Raw genomic sequence first — 27,861 nt, forward strand, 5'->3', positions numbered from 1 at the left:
AAAGGTGAACTCACAGCTTTTAGTTCTCTGTCAACTAAAATCTGTAAACGGTGTTAAAATAATATGCTCTGCCCCTGAAGCAAAGTTCACTGCTATTGAAAAGAAAGATATTGAAAAGTGACTTTTGCCCCTGGAAAGCCTCTATTTCTAATCCATGAGCAGCATAATGATACCACAGGATGGTCTAGAGATCTCTCAAGGTCATTCCCTCTCTCCTCAGCATGGTATTTCAAATTTTTTTTCCCTTCATTTGCCTTAGCTGTGGTACTACAGCCATGACACACAAATTCCAAAAATCAGCCAAGCCTTATAGAAAGAAATCAACTTTGACTCATTTTAATTTCAAATTCAAGTACTCCATCAGATCACCTTGGGCAGCATTTCAGCTCCCCCATGACTCCTCAAAGACAAAGCACATGCATAACCCTCACAATTTAAGATCTTCCTTACATGTGACACAGCTTCATCCTGAAATCAAACATATAGTAAAAGACACAATCACTGCTGTAGCAATCAGTCATCCAGACATAACAGAAATAACAACTGACCTTCATGAGATGCTGATTTATCCATTTTGTGAATGTCTTCTTTTGTACTTTGTCACGCTCATCTAGAGGTAAAAAGGAAAAACAAAAGTTTTAACAGCTCTACAAATCATGCTGAAGATTTTTTTATTAAGACCTTTAGAAAATTAATTTTCTAATAAATTTTAAAAACAGAATAGCCTGCAAAAGCTCCAAAATATCTAATCAAAATAATAGCACAGAAATGTTATTTTCAGTACATCACAGCATGATTTTCTTGACACTCCAGGTGAGTTCCTCCAGGGCAACAGCCCCTCAGGTATTACAGTAGCCTACTGACAAAAATCTAACTGCCTTGAAAAAGTCAACTGGAACTCAAAATGCACTGAAAAGGTCATGGCAAACTCTTAAGAACTATAAATGCTACTCATGATCTATATGATCAAATTGTTACTAGTGTATTAGGCAATAGAAAACTTGTGATATGAAAGCTAACTTTTTCAACCATTATGCTTTTCAACTGGCACAGCACCCTTGTTCAAACACACAAGGGCTAGTTACAGCTTCAGCCAGGGAAAGGACTCTCAACCCTCTGCAAAATAAGCAGGGATGCCCACTAACCCAGGTATGGGGCCCAGCCACTGCCAGCAGTTTGCTCCCTGGCATGACAGTCAGCATCAACGATTGCCCACGAAATGCTGAGCAGAAATAATAAATGCAATGGACTCAGAGTAAGAAAGCATCCCACTTATGGGTAGGGAGCACAAGCATGTGTTCTGCCAAGCCACACTGGAGAAAACCTAACCACCACCCCAGCACAAGAGTTGTCTCCAGCTACCTGAGCAGGGCCACAGTCAGCAAAACTGCTACAGAGCCTGGTCACCATCCCAGAGCTCCCCAGAGCAGGAGTCACAGTGTGCTAGGACTCAGACCACCTGTGCAAGTCTAAAATAGCCAGAGCCCTTCAGCAATGTACAACACAACTGCAACTGTTTCATTGACTCAGGCTATTTGCAGTGTGGCTGAGAATGAGCAATGAGCTCAGGTAGCAAAACAAAATGCCTATGTACCTATTGCCATCACTAAAGGATTGAACCAGGTCCTGTATTTCACATTAAAAAAACACAGTTTTCAGGTTGGTCAAACATAACAATTATTAAATTAAAATAAATTCACAGAAGGTCTTTCAAATCTCTAGTGTGATACTGAAGTCTTTCAAAACAGCAAGACATTATACAAGAGTTCATCCTGGGCCAAACTGAGCACCTTATGGGGTTCCTAACAGCAGTGAGAAATGACTATTGAGGAACAGAAGCAAAAACAAGTAAAAGCCTGTGAAGCCTTTGCATAGTCCTCTTATGTGACTCACAGACTTTCTACATGTTCATGCATATCTTTGCATTTAATAGTCATAGATACCTTTTTTTCTGGGTTTTTTCCAATCCTTTTTAACACACCTATAACTTTTATAGCCACAGCTCACTGTGGCAATGAAATCTTCAGGCAGTATGTGAACTGTACTTGTACGTTTGGCTCTGTGCAGAAGAGTTGCTGTTTTCTAAATGCTTTTCCACACCACTCAAGATATTCTAAGCTTCTGGCATATGCTTTTTTCCCCCTGTAGATAGACTTCACAGCTCTACAGTCTTTTATTCTACTTGAAGACCCAAATAAAGAGGAGATAGAGAAACTAGAGCACAAAGCTGTACTCCGGGAAAAAAAAATCTGGCAGATTAAGAAAATCTTTTGCTATACATACATTTCTCCAAAACCTTCATCTAGCAAGACACCATTTCTGACATAAGTTATTTACCATAACAAGGTGGGAGCTTTGATTAAGCAAAAAGTAGAGAACAGAAAATATCAGAAATAAAATAATTCCAGAAACACTTTCACTTTTAACTGTTTCATTATGAGTAGCTCTTTTAAAAAGAACACAAAGTTTCTCAATTGCAGAATTTCACAATGTGTACAAAGTGTCTTTTTTACTAAGGTAATCCCACGTAGTTTTTACCAAGCACACAGAAGTTTACATTTTGGGAAATGTTACTTTGATGACAGTTAGAAAAACAAAAGGTTGAAAAATCCACTTTCTTGTATCATGTTAGAATACAAAGTCACTATTCATTTCAACTCTGTTTTCAATTAAAATGCTAACATACACAAAAGAATTGATGGTCACTAGCCTCGATCCTTTATATATACATATATATTACACAAACACTCAGAAAAATTCTGTAACTGACAGACCCAAATGCATAAGGAAGAGGAAAGCTGACACCTGTCACCTTGTGACAGACATCAGTATTAAAGGGGGGAAAAGCCACCAAAATACCACACCCGTGATTTTAAATCTAAAACCCAAATGCTCCCAGAAAAGCAAATGCACGCCAAGAGAAAAAACACAGTAGCAGTGTTCAGTGTGCTCGAGCTCAGAGCAGAGCACACCAAATGAAACTCCCCAGATGAAGCAGAAAACAGGTAAATGACCACATAAACACCAGCTGAGGAGGAAAACCCACAGAAAGCCCCTAGAGAGAAGCTTCCCCGCAGAGAGCTCTGCCCTGTCCCGCAGGCAGCCCTGCCAGGCCAGCTCCGGCTGCCTTACTGACCCATGCAGCACATGATCCCCACCAGCTCTGCTTTCTGCGCCTTTGTGTCTTCACCACACTCTCTCATTCTGCCCTTGAAGACTTCAGAGCTCCCTTTCTCTTCAGGGAAAGGAGAGCCAAGGAGTGACCAGGGCTTCTCCTGCCTGACACAGAGCAGCAACACCCCTTTTTTAAAAAAACAGGAGCAAACAGCCCATATGCTGTCCGAGCAGTCAAAACTGTGAGCCCTCTGGCTTTAACTCTAAACAACAAGATATAAATTAAGGATCTGTGTTTGAGGGTTTTGGGTTTCTTTGAACATTAAGGTGTACTAATAGACATTTGAGTACAAATGTTGAACTTTCCAAACAAGGAAGTCTGTTTTTTTCCTCTACCAGCAGTGAACAGCAAGGAAAGAGTCACCCTGAACCCAGCAGCCAGATACTCATTAAGGTAATTTAAGAACACAGGTGAAGCAGGAGTTGCAGAAAGAAAGCACATATTGTTAGATAATCTGATCTATAGATTATCACAATAAACCCTCTGTGGTTAATTAATCAACTTAAGCTCATCCACTTTTATCTGCAGACATTATTCTGATGTATCAGACAAACTCAGAGTTTTTCATGTTTTATGTGCCTGGAAAGTAGCTCGGTAAAATGTCAACAGTTTGAATAACCTCACAGCCACTTTATTAACCTATACTATAAACAGAGGCATCAAGAGGTTTCAAATTGGAGTATTTCAGCTTAAAAATCAGTTGCTGCAACTAAGGTCTCCTTCTGTGCACTTTTGATTTCCTCAATTCCAAGCACAAATTCAGGATCCTTCTAACACCAATGCTCCCTTCCACAAACCACCAAAAATTACATAGCTCAGAGTGTCTGGAAATCAGAACAGCTTCTCTGGAAGCCAAGTTCACTATCAGGATTACACCAAAGGCAACATATGACATTGATGTCTTTTCAGTGCTGTCCTGGGGAGAATCACAAACCTGCTTAGGTTGAAGAAGATCTTTAACAGGTAACAAACAACTGCCAAGTCCACTGCTAAACCATGTCCCTGACTGCCACATCTAAAAGTCTTTTAAATGCCTCCAGGGACTCCAGTTACTTTCCTGGACAGCCTGGTTTGACAACCTTTCTGTGAATAAATTCTTCCTAATGTCCAACCTAAACCTCCCCTGGTACAATTTGAGGCCATTTCCTCTTGTCCTGTCACTTGTTGCTTGCGAGAAGGGACTAACCCCACCTGGTTACAGCTTCTTTTCAGGCAGTTGTGGAGAGCAGTAAGATCCCCTCTGAGCCTTTCTTCAGACTAAACACCCCCAGCTCCCTCAGCTGCTCCTCACAGCCCTTGTGCTCCAGACCCTCCACCAGCTCCACTGCCCTTCCCTGGACTCACTCCAGCCCCTCAATGTCTTTCTCACAGTGAGGGGCCCAGAACTGGACCCAGCACTGGAGGTGTGGCCCCAGCAGTGCTGAGTACAGGGGGACAATCCCTGCCCTGCTCCTGCTGGCCACACTCTTGCTGATACAGGCCAGGGTGTATGAGCCTTCCTGGCCACCTGGGCACACACTGACTCATGTTCAGCCACTGTGGATCAGCACTCCCAGGTCCTTTCCACCAGGCAGCTCTCCAGCCACTCCGCCCCCAGCCTGTAGCACTGCATGGGGCTGTTGGGGCTCACATGCAGAAGCCACTGAGTGCTCCTCTCCACCTCAAGACAAACTTGAAACCTTCTCTGAGCAAGCACACCAGATGCCACCAGCTTGAATGAGCAGAACAATGTGCCTGTCTCCACAGTGACATAAGGAAATGCAAAATGAGTGCAGGAATACAAAATCCTTATTCTCCAGACGAGCTGCCAATTTCTGCTTTCTTCATTCTAATGGTGACAGTAGCAAAGTTTGAAGTTCCTACACATAGTGACAGACTTAGAAAAAGAAATCTTATTTTCTAAGGCAGCTTTTGGCATTGCTAAGTTACATTTGCTTCTCTGCTGATACTGTTTTGCATACACGAATAGCGAGATAATCAACAGGTTTTTCTACATTTGCCTGGGTAATTTGCAAAAGCCCTGATAGGTGGTTTTCCTGTATTTATATAAGAAAACTCATGTCATACTCCTGTATCTCACTTATATTTATACTCATATACAAATGTACTATTTTTTCTATACATATTGTTGCTATTTATAATATGTATTGTACTGTTTAGTACTTTTTTAGAATACTGATGTCTATATCATAGAAGAAATGCTACTCATTTAAGAACCAGTTATTCAATGATGTATTTCATGTTGTTGAAAATGGAGCACCAATTCATTCATCATTTTTAAGCTCTGAACACAAAATTCATTTCATGACAGGTTTTTTTCTGGTACTGCTAACATTCCTTCTGTAAGGTAGAGCCTGGTATCTCCAACATCACATTCAGAAAATAGAGCATAATAATGTATGGTGTCTTGGGAAAGCATTTGTTTTAGGGCATTACCCAGAATCACAAAATACGTAAGAAATAGGGAAAAAATCCAATTCAGAAAATGCCTTATCTTGGAGGCTCCTGCTCATCCAAACTTGATCCTAACTTCTCACAGGCCTTCCATGACTATACCAATTATTCATTCTTGCTCATTAATTAGGAACTGGAGGACAGGTTCAACAAACCCATCACCATCTGAAACAGTCTCCAGAAAGGTAAAATCTCAGTTCAAACAAGGCTAATTTGAAAAGTTAAAACTACAGGTTTTTCCAAATGGGAGGGTTGAATAACGTTAATAACAGGTAATAATCTTTCATATAATTAATTAGTGAGTACTCTTAGTTATAGCCTTACCTAGATCAATTTAGGAGCAAATAAAATGAAACTCCATTATGAAAGTGTTTGAGTACTGACCAATGCTATGAACTGTCTGCTGTTGTGTCAAACTTCCATTAAGACACATAGCATGGAAAATCTTACATACTTTACCAATGCCCCTTCCATAATAAAAAATTCATATATCCTTCTACAGTAAAAATATCAAGCTATGGTAAATGTTGTAGAAATTCTAAGAAATACTGAAAAAATAGATTTAGAGGCTAGAGGTTTTTGTATAATCAACCCCACTACAGTAGTCAAGATAAACAAGTCTACAAGGATGATAGTTGCAGAACCAATCCTGAACCTCTCCAATACTTAACCAAAGTAACAGAGAACTAGAATTGTACACTTAGTATTTATCATGAAAATTTAGCTTGTTGGCTAAAGGATCGCCAAGTTCTTATTACCTTCACCTTCAAAAGTCCTGGGTGAATATGACAGTTTTCTCATAGTAACCTCACATGAGAATCCAGCTTCTTCTTAGGCATTTGTTTCTTCTAACAGAATATTTTGCTACAGATAGTGCTTTATGTTTTATATTTCAAAAGAACACTTCATGAATTTTAATGTATAATGGCGCTATTTTTAAATCAGATGTTGAGTAGGAGACATCTGTCATGCTTAAGAGCAACATTTTATATTTTACCCCTCTAATTTATTTTTTTTTAAATTTGATCAGCTTCCTCTTGGATTTATGAAATCAGAACTTGCAATATTTCATTTATTTCCCTGTTGGTATTCATGTATCAGGACAGTTTCGGGAATAATGTCAGCAGTTTGTAGGAACTTGTCTTGGAGTCAACATCACATTATTTTTTTTGGTTTTAGAATTGAATGGAGGCCTTTCATCCAGATACAAAACAACTGCATAACTAGAGATAGACTAGTAAGGTATACAGTTTAAATATAGAAGAAAGATAGTATAGGCATGGATCAAGAAAGAGGTATGGTCCACATGTGAGAAGGAAGAATTCAAACTAAATATATGTATATATAATTATACATATTTTTAACAAGTCCAGATAGTGAAATCTGGATAAGAGATTTCAGATAAGTCATAATGATGGGGTTTCACCCTGTTGAAAGAACTGCAAAACAAAAAACAAAACCCCTAGAGGCAGCAGGGCACACAAGCAGCGCACAAAGGACCCCTACACATAGGCTATATAGCCTACTATTTAAGAAACACAAGCAAAAAGGAATGTTAGGCATTTATAAGTAAAGCACAAACTCTTGAAATGTATCATTTAACTGAGGGTCATTTAAAAATAATGAAAACCGAAACGCCACTTTTAAATTCTTATTCATTCAGGTGAAATTATTTCATTCCTCTTTCCCACTTGCTGCTTATTCCATCACTTCCACATTCATGACAAGCTTGAACTCCAACTCATCGGGCCTAGAGATGGGATATTTCAACTACCACTATGTGGTCCACACATACACAAAGAGACATGAAAGATGCTGCCACTGCATATATACACAGGCAGCTTTCCAGAGAAAAGGATGAGGCACAAGGAGCTCCTTCCCCACTGTGCTACTCCCTGTGGTGGTTTAACAGGAAAAACGTTTTTTGGGATGCTGTGGTCAGGCCAATGGTTGCTCAGATTTTAATATTGGCACCTAGTGTGGCCATTGGGACATTGGATCCGCCTCTGAGAGCACGGGGTTAAAGCAGGGCTCTCCCCTGGGAGGCTCTCTTGGGTTCTGGTCAGTGAAAGGCTCAGAGCTCCCCTGCCCGGCTGCGGGCTGGGCGGGGCAGGGGCAGCCATGGGGCCGGGTGAGGTAAGCCCAGGGGCAGCCATGGGGCCGGGTGAGGTAGGCCCAGGGGCAGCCATGGGGCCGGGTGAGGTAGGCCCAGGGGCAGCCATGGGGCCGGGTGAGGTAGGCCGGGCCCTGGACAGAAGGGAGGGGAAGGCCCCTGCAGGATGGAAGGGTGGAGGAGGAGCACTGAGAGGCATCGGGCAGCCACCCCTTCCCCCTGGAGAGACAGAGAGAGAGCCTGTGCCTGTGCTTGTGCTTGTGCCACCTTGAAATTTAATAGTGGCCGGCCAAGAAGGAAAAGGGGGGATGCGGTGAGAAGGTGCCCAGCAGGGCAGCCGTGGGAGTTCTGGACAGACAGAGCCTCAGATTTTTAACCCTTTTCTTGGATGATGGAAACCTTGCAAATGCTAATCCTCCTGGAGCTGAATGAGAAGAGAGATAGAGATGAGATAAGAGGAAATAGGCCACGAGAGAAATAGAGAAGAACTCAGGTGGAAGAGATGATGGAGTAGCTTATCTGGACTCTTTTTGTGTAGCCATGGACAGAGCCATGTTTCCTTGTGATACAGGGACTGCGTTCTAGGGCGAGGCAATGCCTCAGAACCAAGAGGGTTCTGTGTGGGTACCCCTCGGCCCCAGGGGGTGAAAAATATGGGGGGGACAGATGTCCCAAAGTTGAGACTGTGCCTTTTTGGAGTGGGACGAAGCACCCTTAAAAGTCGACCCTAGAAGCAGCTCTGGTCCGTGTTCAGTGGTGAGAGCGCTGGACATGAAAGGAAGAGGTCACCACTGGCACAAGGAAGACTCCTTCTCCTCTTGATGAACTGAGGATTGAGTATTCTGAAGGGTGGTGCCGGACCGAGAGTCGATGATTTGGGGGATGGATTGTATTGGGAATTTGGTGGGGAGGAGGAGGAGATGTATTTGTGGAGTTTTCATTTTCCTTGTGTATTTTTTTTTCCCTCCCTTTCCCTTGTAGTTTAGTTAATAATTTTTTTTTCCTAAGTGGGAGCCTGCTTTGCTTATTCCTGGTCACATCTCACAGCAGAAACCAGGGAGAGGGTATTCTCATGGGGGCACTGGCATTGTGCCAGTGTTAAACCATGACACAATCCCAAATACCTGAAACTTGAAACTGATGCAGTGCCACAGGGGAAAGTTGGGTTATTCAAGCAAAGTTTCCATCAGCAACCAGAATAACCTAGGGGAAAATTCTCACATCTAAAACAGTTTTTATTTATGTTTAAACCCTTGAAGAAGAGCTTGCATTATGTGCTGGTGTTTCCATCATTGCTAGTAATATTTTTAACCATGTACACCCAAGGATGAGAAAAGTCCCACTGGATCCTTCTGTATTGTTACCAAGACATTCACTTCCAGCTGCCATGAGAGGGGAACACTGCTGAGGTGAAACAAGGCTTCTCCATTGTTTCCAACAGTCAGCTGCCATTCTCACAAATAGAAATTTGACAATTGGGATCATCTGTCCTGTGTTTTTCCAGAAAATGCATCCCACTCAATACTGCCCTCTGATGAGGTCTGCACTGGTTTGGCAAGGTTCTTTCTTCCTCCCTCTTCTGCATTCTCCTAATCAAATCAACTCCCAAAAAGCTTCACTTTGTATATCATGCCACATCAGATGTGGAATGGAACACAGCTATGGAAGAATTTCAAATTTACACCTATCTTAAGCTTTGTGTTGTTCATTTAAATAGCAATGAAATAAAAACTTCAAGTTTAGGTCTTCTAATTTTTCTGGTTGCTTCAGTTAAGTCAGTGAAAAATTTAAATCTCTTTGCAGTTTAATTTCCTCTGAAAACCAATAAAATCTCACACATTGGGATGAAAAGTAACATATACAGCTGATCTGATTACAAAGATGAATCAGAATAAAAAGTTTTGCCCACTTATTCTGAAATCTCATTCCCCTTCTCGCTCTATTTTTATTAAACTGTGAACTATATGCACTAAGAACTGAGAATGAACTAGAAATTATTCAGCTTTTTTTAGAATTTCAGTCAAATAAGACCAAACTTACTGTGAAGTTAACAGTTACATTTCACTAAGTTAAGCCCCCATTAGCTTCTGTCATTAGGGTTCAGCCTTCATTAAATACAAAACTGTTTAGAACCTCTGACATATTTTTTCAAACAGAATATTTTTATTTCTCTTTTACAAAATAATATTGGAAATGTCACTTGCCATGTTGTTTCTGTGACTATGCATTCAGCTATAAAAATGCAAATGTTTTCAGAAAAAATGCTCTTTAAAGAAACGAGCAATGTAATTTGTAGGCTGAATGTGAACTAAATTTGACAACAGACATAAATGCATCAAAGACTGGCAAGTCTTACAAAAGTTGGCAGAAAACACATAATAAAAACTACAAGAACTGAAAATAAACTGGACAACTTCAGCATTTTTTTTGCATTATATTCAGTCATCACTGAAGTGGGCTTCCCAATGAAGTTGTCTTGAATGCAACAGCTGCAAACATAATCCAAAGATATTGTCTTTTCCTCTGTGCTTTACTTGATGCATGTTTGTTCAGCCAACTCCAGTGACCCATTACAGCACCCTCCCAGCCTTCCAAGCAAAGGAATGAAACAAAAGCGCAGATTAATTCATGGAGAGAACACTTAAAATATTATAGAAGTTTAAATGTTGTGATCTGGAATGATACTTATCTTGGAAACTCTGCAATTCTTTGCAATTAATTATCAGGATAATCTGTTTGATTAATATGTCTATTAAAATCTGAAATTAATTGTTTTGATATGTTAGTAGTATACTTGCAATGAAACCAAAATAGTTATAAAATAAAAGAAGTCCTTAGTCACACGTAAATTCTATTTGCTCTTGTAAAAGGCTTTGCAAAATACAGTGCTCTGTCTGAAACATATGTTGCTACCTTGCTGTAAAACAAAACCCAATGTTTAGCCTCTCATGCCCACAATAATCTATTAAATTATTAGATGGGCTTATCAGATTCTCATACAGACACAGCAATAAAATCATACCATTAGCTGCACCATCCCCTCCAGATGCACACACACTAGTTCATGGCTTTTTTCTTACACAAAAGACACAATTCTATAAACAAACAAATAAGCACAGTTCCCTGAGCCTATGTAAGATATTGATCTAGCAGGAAGAACTCCAACAGTCAGCCAGGAGGAGAAGACTTCTCTGGAGTCTCGGGAGTTCAAGCTGCCCACATGGCTTGGGTACACTTGCTTCCTGGACACATGGAAGACTTCAGAGTCCTGCTGACAGACTCTGGACATCCTTTAACAACCTATTTTGAGTAACTGTAGTAAACCAGTTGTAACTGGGACCATGAATTCATACTCCAGGCCACAGACAGATTTTTCAGCTTATGAACAACTGCTGTGGCTCAGCCCTTCCCCGTTTTCCAAGTGATCATATATGACAACCTGAATGTCAGACAAGTTTGATTAACATCGATATTCATACTCCAGACTGACATAACTGATATCAAGAGATATTTGCTGAAACAAAAAGTCTAAAGGCACAACACAGAATAGTGTTTTATAGTCGGTTAAAAACAAAATAAGACTTTTTGATATTTTTGGAGGACAGAATTTAATCTTAAGAATGGTCCATCACTGAACTTCCATTGGTTCTGACAGAGGTATGACCACCTCCAAAATCAAAACCAAGACCACGTGCAGACAAAATCACACAAAAAAAATCTAAACCATAAGAATAATTGTCTCACCATTTAAGCTTGTGATATCCTGTAATACCCCTCAACCCTACAAATGCAGATGAACGTGAAACCACAATAGGCAGCAAACAAATGCTTTCAGTCCTGAAATCATTCAACAATTTGCTAACTGCACACCCATCTGGCTCCATAGGAAACTGCACTCAAATTTTCACTCGGACCATTTTCTGCCACTAGTTTGCATTTCTGCTTGAAGCAAGACGAAGAATTCAGCTGTCCTACATCTGAAATACTGCATTAAAACTGCAGGCCTGCCTGGCTTTACCATCCCATGCAGAAGATAATATGTAAAACTTAAACTACTGGAACAAGAGCCATACTTCTGATATGATTTGCGGGAATGTAAATTAATAATTTCCACAACTGTATGGAGGAAATATTGCTATATCTCAGTGTGTGCACAGACATCAAAACCAAGAGGAACCCTGAGGGATGACTTCAAAATTCATACAATCTCAGTCAGCCCTTTGGCATGGTTAAGTAGCTGCTTCAAAACTAATCAGAAGAGAGATATGAAATTAAGTTCAAAAAGCATTTCCTCTAGTGTCTTCCAGTCCCAGCAATGAGTGTTCTAAAAGATTCAGAATCATAAATGAAACAAGGGTCCCAGCTGCTCAAAGTTGATAGCTGAAGAATTAGACAAGAAATCAACAAGAGATACAAGCAGATCACAGGAGATACACCAGGAGATAATGAATCAGTAGTGGTTACGTATAAGCCTGTTCCACTTAGGAAGGAAAAAAATAATTCAATAGAGCATCGAACTTTCTTCTTTAGGCATTTAACCATCATTAACCAATTCAGAGTAACTGAAGTCACAGAAGAAAACATTCTTGTCCTCTGGAGCACTGCAGGGCTCCATCTCTAGTTCTTTTGTGCCCAGAGAGTCACTCCTGGCTAAGTTCTGCATTAGCACAATACCCTGTGGAAAAAAAAACTCCTGAAGCTCAGTGACCTTCTACAGTATTTTCTTTTGTGCAGACCTCTCCCTTAAGCCCTGTAGCAGGACACACGTTTAACTATTACAAAGAGCCCAATGAAGTAGAACTGCACAGATGGCAACTAGCAGTACTGGAAAACTATAATGAAAATAATCAGTTTCCAATTAGATTCAATTTCCAGTATTATTTTACTTCTTCCTTATAAATGGGAGAGAAGGCCCACGTGAAAATATCACATCTGTCTACCAAGACACATGTAGCCTGTATGTAGTCCAACAAAAAATTCAGTAGGCAATACTGAAAAATTTTCAGTAATTTTCAGTACTGAAAATTTTGTCCTGCAAAATTTATTATAGCACCCCTTGACTTGTGGCTGTATCACCCCATGTAAAATTACCTCTCCAACCAGAATTTAAACTAATTTTTTTTAAAGTTTGTGTGCTTGATGTAAGGACTTTAACATCACAATTGCCTGCCTCAAGAACTGTTTAGATCATACAAAGATTTGGCCATGAGATAAGCACAGAATGAAGTGACAACCCCACAGCTGGTGCAAGGAGGTGTGGCTAGCACATCCTGTTTAATGTGTCCAGAAAAAAATTCCCACTGTGGCAAACCATGTGAAGAAGCAACTGCTCATACACCTATCATCAGTCAAATGAAGATGAGCCCAAGAGATAGGACAGATGGCAGCTGCAACCACCAAACACCACTGAAGCCCTCCACAATATTCCTCTGGGGATACCTGAAACTTGGACTGTAAGTTAAACCACAGTGACAGGAACTTGAGATAAGACAGGTGATATTATTGTCCAAGTGTTATCTCAGGCCTAGGAGGAGGTAAACAGCGCTGGGGAGAAGAATGTATCACTGATAATGACAGAATTTATGGACCACAAAGAAAGCCAACTCAGCAGCAGTGCTGAAGTCAGCTCAGACTGGGCAAAATTTAATTCCTGCAGTGGGAAATCACAACCACCAACTCACAATCCACCTCAAAAGAGAAAGAGGCTAAATAATATTAGCCAATAGAATGAGAGAAATCAGTAACCAATGAGCATTAACTCCTTTGTTTTCTAAAATGTATAAATAATGAAAAATTTTTAATGACCTTGGCATCCCCACCAGCAGGAAGCCCAGGGTGAAGAAGGATCAACAGATGGCACTGGGTGGTGCCATGGGTGGTAACTATCTTCTGCCTAATCTGTCTTGCTCTCATCCTCTCTCCACACCCCCATTTTCTATTTCTATCTCTCTACTTCACATTTACTGTTAAACAAAACCAGTATTATTGACTTCGGCATGTGGTCTTGTTCGCACCTTAATTTGGGCACAGAGAGCTCTCACTTATCAGATCCCAATGTTTGGTTGTTGTTTTTTGGTTGTTTGGGGGTTTTCATAAGTGATCAATGAAGTTCTGACACAAATTAGAAATGGGTTCCTACACTACCACATGACAGCCTATATATTTTGAAATGGTGAACCAGGTTTTAACAGAAATCCCACACTGGGAGGACATGTCTAATTAAACAAAGGCTTATGAGACTAAAGCCTATTTCATCAATCCAGTGCAAACTCAGGTCACAGCAGCTTACTGTGTGTATTGCATCACTGCACTAAGAAAACTGCAGGCATTTTTCCCAAATCCCCAGAAGCCAGTGGAGACCTATGCTGATTTTGTGTATGTCTGTCTTTTGATCAAGTCTTTCTGCTTTTCTTTTTATACTCGCCCTTGGAGAAAAAACAGTGGGATATGTTCCAAGAGACCCATGTAAAGGTCCTGAGAAGAAAAGAAGACCCAGAATAGCATTCCCTTAGCAAGCTCTTCAGGCAGCCTCTCAAGCCCTCTGCTTGTACGACTGTACCAACTCCTGAGCGCCGCAGAGCAGAACTGGAGGGAGAGCAGCAACATTTCCATGTGACACACACAGCTCTGAACAGCACAGTCCATGGGCCATGACCCCAGTATCAGCTAAGACTATGAAACTGTAATCTAGCATACAAAATGCATGAATATACCCACTAACAGACTCAAGAGAGCTTGGAAAGAGGGGATATGAGCAGAGATCTGTGCTGCTAGGTTTGGCTAAATCATTAGGTCTCTCTCCCTCCTCTGATCTTCAGACTCTTTGATCCACTTATATTAATGGAGAGTAATTTGATTTGCATGTGATGTCAAAATAATGGGAACAAGACTAAAAATCATTGAGCATTAAAAATAAAAACTCAGCAGCTGATGTTTACCCCACAGATGTATACCCCACTGTGGGGTATACTGATACTGCCCCTCATTCATCTCCACCAGCACACTCACCCCTTGTTCTCCCTTCAGTTTCGTAAACAACGGAAGATTCTCTGCCACAACAAAGAAATGTAAAAATAACTACTAGGATGTATTCTGTGTTGTAGGAAGACAAAGAACACACACATGGTTTGAAGCCACTATCAGATTTCCAGAAAATAAAAAAGAATCCCAGCCAATTCAATTTAAAGACTTGACCCAAAGAAAACATTTTGTTACACAAATGTACAATAATTTGAAAATCTCATTGACTGCTTTTCTTGATTACCACACAAACCTAAAGTAAATAATTCCACTGAGTTATACAGGTTTGAGCATATTGTTTCACTGCTTCACTACAGTCTTAATCCATTTCATAAAGATTTACCAACAAAGCATTTTTTTCATTCATGTAAAGAGAAGCCAGTTGGCTGAACTGTCATGCTGAGATATGCAAAATGATCTCTAGTAGAAAAATAGGAAAATTATTAAAGACTGACATGTGACTGCTTTTCACATAGAGGATTGCTGTACTGAATATGGAGCTTCTATACAACATATACAGCTGCACAACCATCTGGAAAAACAATGGAAAGCAACTGGAAATGGCATGCTACGGAGGGAAGTCTACCTGGGCAGGCAGGTGGCCATGATCATCAAATTATCTTTCCCATCTTAAATTCTTATTCTAGATTTCACAGAGAGCATGCAAATTTGCTGAGCATTTATGCAACTTCTGCATGCCCCATTTAAGGCAGACTTACAATATATATTCTCAGTCTATATTAAAATGAATTTCTGCCTTTAACATTACAGAAAGCTGTGAAAGTTCTATAGGAGCACAAATTTTCTGCCCTTAATGAAATAAACAACCCACCTATGCAAGTAAAAGAGGCAAACCACATAATTTCTGTGTGTGGCTAGGCTGGTATGATTAAGTTAGTGTGAGAGCTGTAAACTCAGGACAAAAAAAGGAATAATAGTGCTAATTAATTAGATACATATTATCCTGAAATAATTACCACTCTGAAAGTGAATTTCCACACAAACAGCCAATTAAAATAGCATATTTTTTTAGTTAACCACTTCCTTCCCAAACTCATGGCTGCATTGATTAAGAAAATAGAGTAACATTTGAATCATCCATTATGATCATGTAAAATTTATCAGTCCTGAGATAGTACTCAAAATTCTTGAACAAGGGGTCAGTGAGGCTTCAGGATGATACGAGGGCAGGTACCTGTTTCTTCATTTAATTTACTACAACCACCTTAATGCACCTTCCCATCTGACTGCGCCACCGCAGCCAGGGATTTTACTCTGCAGTGCAAGGTGCCAAGGCAGCACTCAGGGAGCTGGGACACCTTTGCTCTGCTGATCCCCTGCAGTCTGGGACACCTAAACTCCCTCATGGACATCTGATAACTTCCTGTGAATAGAAGCTCAGAGAAGTGTCACCACAAACGGAGATTTGAAAGTTTCAAAGGAGATTAAAAGGTCAGTTCTAAGAATTCATTGCCAAGCATAAACAGCAGCTGATAAAGAACAAACACAAGAACCATGGGCATAGGGAGTTTTGAAAACGGTACTGTCTGAAGAACAGGAAAATTTGAGGAATGAGAAATGATATGGCAGAGAGAGCTGTGAGTGGTACTGGAGATAAACAGAAGAAGCTAGCACATAGTGCAAGAAGAGGATTCCAAGGCAGCAATATACAAAGATAATGATTTCAGTAAAAATGAATGTTGAAGTCACTGGTTAAGCTTAGCATCTGGAGAGTAATAAAGATGGATCCTGTGGCAGTCAGTACAGGACTCAGACCTCTCTGGAGGAAAACTTATGCTGCATACACAAAAAGAAAGGCAAGTTTCCAGAACCACTCCACAGTCTGAGAATAAGAAGAGTCACATGTTTCAGCCTTAGAGGCTGGTAAGTGCTTTCAACAGTGACACACACCCGGGGGGCAAGGAAAGGTGACTGAACTTGTAGATCAATACAACAGGGAGTTCCGAATCACCTTCACTACAGCAACAGATGTCAGTAGGATGACTCAGACTGCCCAGAAATCCTGAATGGGAGGTAAGGGTAAGACCACCAAAGAACCATCACAATCTCAAAGGAGTAAGGAAAATAAGGATAAGGAGGACTCCATTCAAGGTAAAGTCACTGGAACAACCACAGAGAGCAACAAAAGCAAGGGAGGAAGGGAAGAGCAGTTAGTTGTTTCAGTGTAGTCACTCAAGCCAAACAAGGTGAAGAAGGATTTAATAAAACAAAGTTAATACAAAGCTCTTAACATGCCAAAACATTTCCTGGAAATAAACAAAGTAGTTACATAGATAAATCACAGCTAAATGATGGATTTTACACATCTTTTATTTAAATAAATATTTGCAATATTAAATTATTTACAGAAAAAGCTAAGGAGTAGGAACATAGTGCAATTGTTCTTATTTTCTTTTATTTAAAGATGAAAGGATCACAGGAACTACAAACTAAAATCAGACTTGACTTATCACGAAATATAACTTTAAGAAGTCTAATGTATGCCAAGACAGGGAACACAAGCCAACAGAAGAAGGATGACAGTAAGTGAGGCAGGCTGAGTGACAGGCCACCTGCCTGTCTCAGGCAGAGGCTTTGATTACCACCACTGGGATTGCCAGAACAAAATTTCACTCTCCATCCAAGTTAGGATATATTTTTAGTCTTTGAAATATTACTGGACTATAAATGGATGTTTTTCTAATAGCTTTTTTTAATTCTTGCAATGTAGAATTAACAGCACTTTTATGCACAAGGATTTGACATCCTAAAGGCAGAAATTGTATGCTAGGAAAGGTCAGTCATGAACCCCATGAGCCTTGGTTAGCTCCCCCTGACAGGCACCAGCCAAGCACCAGACCAAAGAGTGTTCCTGACACACGAGGTTGTGTCACAGAACTGAGGAAAGGAGACCAGGTGACAGCAACTATGACAAAAGGGGCTCCCAGAAGAGCCCACAGCAGCCATCATGCAAAAGGAAACAGAATCATGTGTTCAGCCACAGGGGAGATTTGCCTCCTCACTTACACTGCTCTCATTCACATAGGAAGGAAACACATCCCTACAACAGATGGATGGGCAGAGTTGCCCACTGTGGCAGAGCCAGAGCCACCTTCCTGAAACCAAGAGCAAAGCTCCATGAAGGCTAACAGCACAATGACTGGGTAAAGCAGGGCTGCTTGGTCTCTCTTCTCTTGGATGTCACCACAGCGTTAAGGACAAATCAAAGTCTTGTCTTACATATGCAATGATGCATATGAGAAACACCCCAAACAGAGTTTGTCAGGCCAAAATAGTTGTTTTGCAGCTTGCAAGCAAGGCCATGGCCAGTCCAGCCAGAGGGAATGTGGAAGGCTGTGAAGGAAGTCAGGTTATGGCACTTGGTCACATAGACAACAACTGAGCAGCAGCTCCCTATCTGAAGTGCTGTATTACCTACACTACTTTATTAAAAGCAAGGTCAGATGCCCCTTCAGAGTCTCTCTAAGAGCCCCAGTCCTTTAAAAGAGAAGCTTTTTTTTTTTTTATCCAAAAGCTATGAGTCCAAAGATCTGCTTGTAAGCCTGAAATAGTTACTGCCTGAAATAAAAGGATCGAATTAATTACTGTCTGAAATGACTGTAATGAAATAAGATACAAGTCTGCCTAGTCACAAGATGCTGACAAGGTATGAAATACTTGATTTTACAGTAGCCTGGTGGCAGTGCATCTTGGGGTGAAGAGAAAGTTATTTACAATTTCACAGGATTTTGTCAACAACCAGGTTGTTCTACACATCAGGATTATTTTACACTCGCTGCAGCAAATTCAATCTTATGAAAATTGTACTCTTTCATGTAAGGTACAGCTACAAATAAACAGCAAACCTGATTAAATGATTCCCTTGAAAATAGGCAATATTTTCTGCTAATAACAATGAAGAAGGTATGAATGAAACTTATCTGCAGCAAAGACGCTCCATGAACCACAGACGGACATGATCCAGCAAAGTCCCAACACAAAACTTCTGAAACTGTCCCCACACCAGAATGGGACTATATATTTCTTATCTATAAATTACTATGATGAATATCAATTTCTGTCAGTTTCATGAAAAAAAAAAAAGTACTAGATCCAGAGTTGTGCAAACCATAAATCTGAAACAAAGAGTAACTGGGGCAGATTCTGCAGCAGCCATCCATGACTTAAAAACCAGTCAGCAGGACAAGATCTTTCAAGCAAAAGTGCAGAACACTAAAATCTATATTTTAAACACTGTATTTTTATGACTAGAGAATTAAAGATTACTGAATATTAACAATCAAAAGGTAAAGAATTCAAATAAGATACCTAACAGGCAAGCCTGGCACCACTGTCTTTACAGAGGCAAACATTTCATAGACCAATGGCTTATGAGGTTGTACACCATCTCCAAAAAAACCACGAAAAATACAGTATTTATTAACATTACAAAGCTTAAAGCTGGATCACAGACCAGTCCCCCAGGCAGATTTCTTTGGACTAGTCATGCAATGCTGAGGATTGCCTCCAACATCTCTGAGGGACACATGCGTGACATTGCTATGAAGGGAGAAGAAGATTATTAAGAAAACCAGGATTTTGCAAAGCATTACTTAAAATGGTAGTCACAGCAGAAGTTCTGGCTTCTGTGAAAATACGATTATTTATGAGGGAAAAAATTTCTAAAGATTGGCTCAAACAATGTTCCTAGGGAAATTGAAAAAAAAAAGGACCCAAGTCTGTATTTAATTCTTTCCTTTACATCTTCACTGGACTAGCTGAGCCAAATCAGCAGGGTGCTGGATGTGTTTACAAGCATAATTATGTCCATGATTTTCAAGGATACTTTTCTTTTTTTTCAGGAATCATACAGTCTACAGCAAAGACATTCCTCGTTTTCAAGGACTCTACTGGCACTGTAGGTGTGATGGATCTTGTCTCCCCAAATGCCATCCAGAACAGCTGCACAAAGCATACTGACTAATAAGGGGCAAGAATGTCACCCTACATTAACAGCTCCAGTTACAACACAATTGTGATTATCAAAATATTCACTTCTAGAAAGCTTTTTGTGTTACTGACATATAACCTAGGTTTCCAGATTGATTTATGGAAGACAAAAAAAAAAAACCAAAACAAACTGAACTGTAGGAAAAAGGATCAGAATAGTTTAAGAAAAAATTAATTCATGCTTAGAGTGTTAAAAATAACATAGATGAGTCATGGTTACCAACAACAGATGGAAGCTCATGCTCTGTTCAAAGTGACTTGCTTAGACATACTCAGAAAGAAACATGATAAATATACAAACACATCTGCTTTCAAAATAAATCTCTTGAAAATAAAACAAATCTGAAATTTAACACAGAAATAAACTGATGATAAATGAAAAGCAGTAACATACCCATTGTCAGCTCTACATATTTAGGAAAAACACCAGGAGTGGAGACATTAAATGTTCTCACAGTATTTTGTGAGTACTCTGGAAAACCTCTTAACCTGCACTGAACACACCTAAATAAATAGGTGGTTAAACCTGAGTGTTTAAAAATATGAAGCAGAGTAACAATAAAGGCACCAAAGCTATCCATGTCACTTTCCTACAGTCCTGGAGGATGTTGATGCCTGTAAGCACCACCTAAGCAGGAGCCCAGTGTCCTCTGAGCTCTGACAGGGAGCTTGGCTGCATCTGCCCCCACCTCTGCACTGGGCCTTGGGTCTGCAGTACAGCACAAACTGTACTGCACTTTCCTGTCTTCACACAGTTAAGTGAGGTGATAGCAAGTTAAGTTTCAGAGAAAAGATAACATATTTTATTCCATTTATTTGTTAGTTTGTTGGTACTGTGGTAGTGACTGTCTTTCATAGTGCAAAATACTCAAAAACTACAGGAACAGGCACCTACTGCAAACTTTTTTTTTCATCTTTAGGCCACACTTCTGCAAAAACTGTTTTAAACTAAAGCCTCCCCATGAGAAAAGTTTAAAGGAAGTAAGTAAAAATAATCTTACAGCTCCATCTGTACTTCTCCTTGTACCACCCAATCCAACAGGAATGAATGCAGAAAGCAAAGCAAGACAAAGCCACACAATGTCTGCCCAAGTACATATATACATATATGTAAAACTATAGATTTATGTCATGTAATTTATAAACATTAATATATAATTAATATATGGGTATATAATAAAAATAAAGCTCTAGGTTGTTATGGTTGTTATGCAATGGGGTTATAAAAGAGAAATGTAATTCCAGAATGAAATAGCAAAGCCCCTTTTTCCAAAGAACCTCTCCTTCCAATAATAATTTTAGCATAGGATTTTATCATTCTAGTAACTATGGTGCAAGACCCATGAACAGAAAAGAAAAAAAATCAGCTGGTTTGGGAAGTAACTGAGACAAAAAGCTGCAGCTCAGCCACACACCCATCCTCATTCATACAGAAGGTTTCTAAAAAGGTCCATGCTGCCTTGGAGTCCTGTACAGCTCCTCTGAACTAGCTCCTAGCACAAGCTTTGATTTCCATTCTGAGAGCCTTGCTGTAACTCTTTAAAATTTGAAATTTCCAAAATTTCTTTTTTTTTTTTAAGTGATATACCCATTTCTTACAACTTCAGAATACATTGGAAAGAGGGCATACCAGTTACAGATGCAGTCAAGAAATAAGGGAAATTTTAAAAATATTTTAAACTAACTCACCTAACTTGATGAACACCATTTCCATGCATTATTCCAGTTTAAACTGATTGTACAGATAAACTAGATAACAGCAGATTAAGATCAATGGAAATAAACATTCTTCTGGAGCCAGCCCCTCCACCCAAGGAACCCTGGAAGTGTGTGCAGACAAGCCCTTTAAATCCTGCAGTTAAATTTTAACAAGTAATATTAACATTTACCTAGATTGTTTTAAAGGCACACTCAGATTTTTGGTCAGACCTATCTGTAAAGATTTGCTGAAATTTTTATCTGTATTTGCAATTTTCATACTACCAATTCCTATTCCAAGGCAGGGCTCTTGATTTTTAATTATACAGTCTTCTAACTTAAAACTGAGGAAAAAAATATTAATTTAGTCCAGTAAGAGACTAAGGCCTGCTCTTTCTACTGAAGTAAAATCTCTCTCCAAAGTCAGCTTTTTTCCTTTCAATGCTCTTGAAAATTATAATACTTTCCCCCCCCCCCTTTTCAACAGCTTTTGTTCTGCAAATGCACTTGTAAACAAAAGTTATAGTTCCCTTGCACTTTTCTAGCCAAGAAAACAGCTTCCATTAAGGGAAGCCTTCTGCCATTGCTCCCTCTGGTTCTCTCCACCTGAAAATTCATTAGCACTGTACTGATACAGTGTCTGCAGCATTGCTCATCCAGAAGTCTGTCAAGTCCCAAATCCAGCTGAATGCAGAAGAGAGGACAAGGCAGCAGCCCTGCTTTGCCCAGGAGTGATGGGGTCAGCAAACCAGGCAAGACAGAGTAAGAGGTTCAAGTCACTTTGTCTCACTGCAGCTGCAAGGCAGATCGCACCTGGCAGAGGGAATTAAAACAAATGGTAACATGTTCTGGTTGAAGTAGTCCAAGAAGGAGAAATAATTTATCTTGGTGCCGGGAACAGGCATAAGAAAGGACAGGGACCAGCTGAACCATTAAATACACCTTGAGCAAAATGAAGAGAAATCTAGGTAACCACTGCAGCATTTCTGTGTGTCTTTGTCTGTCCAACAACTCTGCGGCTGAACTGGCCCCAAAGAGAAGAAACCCGCAGTTCTTGTTTGCACTCTTTGTCACTTTGCTCCTGTCAGGGCAGAGCTGGAGGCAGCAGCACCTGGTGCAGGGGCCAGGGAGCTGCAGACTGCCCTGTTGGACCTGCCTGGGGCTGGGCTGTGGCACAGGGGGAGCCCCAGGAGGGATGGGCTGGGACACGCAGAGCTGCGGTGTCACAGGGGCCATCCTGTGTCACATCCTGATGGATGCACCCAGTGAGCAGCAGGGGACAGGCTGAACAACTTCCACTGCATCTGAACAGTCTTAGTCTGTCACACCACCTCTTGTGAGAGCATTTTAAAGTTAAAAATGTAATGGCATTCCACATGGTGTGTCTATGAATTTGTATATTAATTCAAGGTGTTTATTTTCTGCAATGATTAGTCCCTGTGATAACAAATATCAACAGAGCTTACAGAAAAGAGACCAACTAATGTCAGAATACACAGAAATTTTAAGTTACAGAATTAAAATTTTACCAAGTATCTACTTTTTCTCCTATTCAAGAAAGATGTCTTGGTCCAAAACCTGGATTTCCACAAGAGTTATTTATATCATTCAAGAAAGATTTCTTTGTCCAAGAACTGGATCTCCATAAGAGTGACTTATAGCAACAATCTGCCAAATCATCCTAGTTCTCTTCTTAAATTATCTTTTTCTCCATCTGTCCACACATTCCCATGCACTTGTTTTCTGTCATGCAGAGGACAGATGTATCCTCACCTCCCACCTGACAAAATGGCACTGTAATAGAAATATTTAAATAATAATAATAATGGGTGTGCCTTGCATCCACACAATTCTTTTGCCAAAGTTAAATCACCACCGAAACTGAGAGATTTGCATCACTATTCAGCAAAAGTAAAACAACAACAAACCAGGCCAAGAATGATGAAAATAAATGGACTATCATGTTCCAGGCACAACTAAGTTTTTCCCCATGCTCTCCCATAAAATGCATTAGAAAGATTCATCCATTTTTCAAATTATTTTCTCCTTTGATAAGGTCAGCTCCTGCATCAGCACAGGCTCTCTCACTCCATGCCATGCATTTAGCAGTGCACCAGGAACACCCTGAACACAGCTGTGCTCTTCCTCCTCTGCAGCAGCTCCCAGCAATAACTCCACATGACACACACACCACATTCATCATGGAGATGAAGGCACACTGTTGCCATTGCTTTTGTACTGTTTTCCCTCACTTGTTTAGCACTAAGTGACTTGCCCAACAGTAGGGAAAGATCTTCACAGGTCAACACACTTGGGGAATGGTCTGAAATATATAGAAAATTTAAATGTACAAATTCTTGTAAAACATTGCAGATTTAAAAGCTTAACAGAAAATTCTCCTGGGTGGCAGCTGTCAATTCAATTATCTGAGCTTTAAGAATTGAATGTTACTTCAGGGCAGGTTTAGTGCTGATTTCAACCACAGCCTATGAGCTGGTCAGAAAGAATTTAGAAGTATTACAGCATCCTTGCTATTCTAGCAAGTAAACCAAATAACTCATTTTAAGTGAAAAAACAAACCCATGATTTTTAACTCCCTCTCCCTCTTAATCTATTTCCTGAGGGAGGTCCTTCTCATACTTTTAATCTTCTTTTACATCAAATATTTAAAAAGGCACTGCGTCTATCCTACAGTGCAGGTCATAAAACCTCACTCAGTCCCTTTTATTCAAAGAGTCTGCATAAAAAAAAGCCATCATTTCCTCATACAATTAAATACTCATCACTATGTTTTCCAACACTGGTACCTTTAGTTATTTTTTACAGAAGATACATACAATCATTTTGGTCAAGTCATGAAAACAATACCTGGCACTGCAAGTACCTCTGGTCTTACTTGTCAACAGCAATAAACACACACTCTGTCAAGCCCTCCCTGTTCACCTAACCTCAACTGAAAATTGTGCTATTATATAAATAACCCACAGATACAAGGGCAATCCCCTTTTTTCCTATTCAAGCTGAAGCTAACTGCAGTAGCTGCACTTGGGTAATTTTTTTTTATTTTTTTCTCCAGTAGCTCTTTCTAAGCCATCCCAACTCTGTGATCTGGAGAAAATACAGCTTTTGTATTTCCATGTCTGATATCTGTGAATAGTTCTGACTACTCACTATTCTAAAAAGACCCCCAATTTTGGCTTAAACAAGTATGGTTTCAAATTCACAAAGGCAGGGGGCTTTTTTCTGGGGATTTGTTGGTATTTTTGTGAAGGGTTTGTGTTTGTTTTGTTTTCAATAGCCTTGCCTCAATTGCTTTCAGCTTTTGAATCCTTAGGACACATATTACCAAGATTTTCCCTGATACCATACAAGCCAAAAATCTGACCATTTGTAATATAAACTTAGATTCTTCTAAAAGCAGAAAAATCAGAGATGCAAGTTTTAGTACCAATAGTTTTGTAAGGCACAAAAATAAGAGGACCAATGATAACACTATACTTTAGAGAAATACTTACTAAGGAAAACCCAGAGAATTCTGATCCCAAACGATGAAATAAGGAAGTGTCAAGTATCACTTCTGTGTGACAAGTGCACTAGAAAGGTAAGATATTCATGACTCAATTCTACATCAGAGTTCATCAATTTGACACTTAACTCCTTAAACTTCAGTGGCATAAGAGTTTCCCAAAAATCCTGCACCATTGTGAATCATAAGCATTTCTTTAGTGACTTGACTAAACAGTGAACTCATATAATCTTAGTTAATCCTAATATGAATAATTAAATCCTTTTATACACCTGTGTTCTTAAAAGCTTACAGTCTGAACTAAAGATGTTACAGTCAAAGAGAATCTTTAGGGTTATCTTCTGTTAACCTGAGTGAGACCAAGATGGAGATTTGATGTACATAAATGTGAGTGTCTGAGAGCTGACTGTGATTCCAAAGAGGAAAGCAGCACCATCCTTGTAACAACAGCTGTGCAGCCACCAAGACCAAACTACCCAGAGGCAAAATCCCACTCCCATGGCCATGGTATGATAAGCATCCTAAAATGGCCTGGCATTTTCAAAAGGGCTACCAAACCCAAAGTTACAAGCCTGATGACATAGAGGGAGCAGCCCTCTATGGGGGGTTAACACAAGAATTCAAATTCCCAGCATCTGATTTCAGTTGCATAAAACTTCTGGGAAAACAAAGGTTTAGCTTTAGCTTTCAGTTACAGCCACAGAAAAGTCCAGATAGTGACAAGCAGTGATGCTTCAGAACAAGAGCCATATTTAAGTGAAAAATAGTAGCATCATTTTTAGTGGTGCCCTTTTGAAGTAGCTAAAGAAGCAGATTGATGACTAAGACAACAAAAAGCAGTGACAAGAATAAACCCACCATGGGTTTCAATACTATATTTAAATCATATTTTTATGTCAGTGGAATACTACAGATGAAAATTGAAATCTTTTTTATTGACAGCTGTGGAGCAAAAGGAGTTCTATCTCCATGACAGCAAAAGAGATTGAAGTTAGAAACCTGAGAAACTTTCAAGTCTTTAAGATCCCACTTCTGTTACATGCACATTTGGTATCTTAGGAGACAAACAGCAAGGAGACAACCAAAATGCTTTCTGGCAGTTTTCCTAGCACAGGTATCAGTGGCATGCATTTCCAAAACAAGACCTAGGTATATTAAGGAGTTTCTCTCCTTCTTTCTGTTACAATTTTGTGAATTGTTTTTCACACTATGTGATTCCAAAGGTGCGTTTTTTCGTAAAAGCCAACCATTACTTTTGCGTACCATTTGTATTTGTCTCAATAATCAGCTATACATTTCTCATAAACATTTATCACAGTGGAACAGCAATAGTGAAAATGAGAACATTTACCTTAGCACTGCTCTTTTGAGGAGCAAATGCTCAGCTCCATTACAGGAAAATAGGATCAGAATTATGTAGGGAACCACCATGATCCCTTGATATCAAGTTTGCTAGCTTTACTATACATCCATGCTTAAGCACAAATTAGTATAATAAAGAGAGGGAAGAAGAGGCTTGGGAATGCACTCCTTACTTGTTACCAAAATAATATCCTGTTAGACAAAATGGAGGTGTACCAACTCAGCAGAAAGGAGAACAGCAAACATAAGCAAAGAGGACTGAAGATACAGAGGTGCCCAGTCTCTTATCATAGAAAGTTGATAAACTTTACTTAACTGAAACAACATAAATAAGCAACAACTACATAGTCATCTACTTCAGATTAACTGCTGGTTCACATAGGTTTATCTTTTTGGATTAGCAGACAGGGAGCAGGTACAATCTGAAGTGACTAATACTGACTGATGCCACAGTATCACAGAACTTGCACCTGTACATTTTTGGACATAAACAGTTAATAGATATGTGAAGTTAATAAATGTAGAGAAGTCATTTTTGAAACATGCTATACCAACTAAGGAGGAAACAGGATTTAAAAGCAATATTGGAAAGTTTAATCTTCAGTATTTTTAAGCCTCTCACTTGGGTATCTAAAACTTGGGTCCCAAAGCAAGTGCTGGACAAAAAAGCCAAGCAGTTAAACTTCAATGTGTATTTCTGTACTAATATCAATATAATGTTTAAATCCTAGAAAAAGAGTCTCAAAATTCTTTTGTGGAAAACTAACAACTTATTTCAATTGAATAAATTCACTTTCTCTATTACCAATCTTAACACTGTTCACCTACTAAATACATCAAATGATGAAATAGTGATTAACAAAAAATCTTTCCCTAAGTTTTACTCCAAGGGCAATTGTACACAGTGTTATTTCAGTAGGGACTGACTTTGTGAAGAAAGTAAATTAACATGATTTATTTTTAAATAAACCCCTACACTCTCTTGTAACCATTAAGTATTACCATCTAATAATATGTTATTACACTCCCTGTCTCTTATTTCCTAGAAACAAGATACAAAAGCACTGCTTAATATACTTAATGCAGAAAGCTGAAAGGTAGGGTTAATAATATTAGACTCTTCTAAGTTTTAGTACAGTGGAAACCTGGCATTGGTCTGATACAGTCCAGGATGATGGAAGGGATGCTGAAATAGCCAGAGAATGGGATTAATTCCATGTTCAGAAACCTGATCTGAGCCTCTTGAGCCATATGTGAGGTAGCAATGCCAGAATGCAATATGTGTCCCCACCAAGAAAAAGGATTCAGCATATAAATAAATCACAGTGAATTTAAAATTACTAACTTCAACTTTTCCCTTCCAGGGATGAGAAATTGGAAAGTGCTGAGGGATCCTGTCTCGTTACCTAACTACTTTTAAGAGGCATCTTGTTACAGAGCTTCCAGAACCAGAACTGGCATTGGAAAGCACAGCTTTTTTTGTAGGAGTCACATTGCTAGCCA

At 39.5% G+C, this 27,861-nt stretch overlaps 1 protein-coding gene across 23 annotated transcripts in view; it reads right to left on the minus strand.

Annotated features, from left to right (window-relative positions):
• LOC139597438 (dystonin-like) overlaps positions 1-27,861 on the minus strand; it is a 291,384-nt gene that overhangs the window by 201,629 nt on the left and 61,894 nt on the right. For all 23 annotated transcript variants that reach the window (XM_071442832.1, XM_071442802.1, XM_071442793.1 and 20 more), the window contains one exon: positions 549-610. In XM_071442832.1, coding sequence (XP_071298933.1) covers positions 549-610 — 62 coding nt within the window. The remainder of the gene's footprint in view (positions 1-548; positions 611-27,861) is intronic.

Source organism: Agelaius tricolor, unplaced genomic scaffold, assembly GCF_023055355.1.
Source record: "Agelaius tricolor isolate 1412-34295 unplaced genomic scaffold, bAgeTri1.0.p SCAF_1, whole genome shotgun sequence".
Classification (NCBI taxonomy): domain Eukaryota; kingdom Metazoa; phylum Chordata; class Aves; order Passeriformes; family Icteridae; genus Agelaius; species Agelaius tricolor.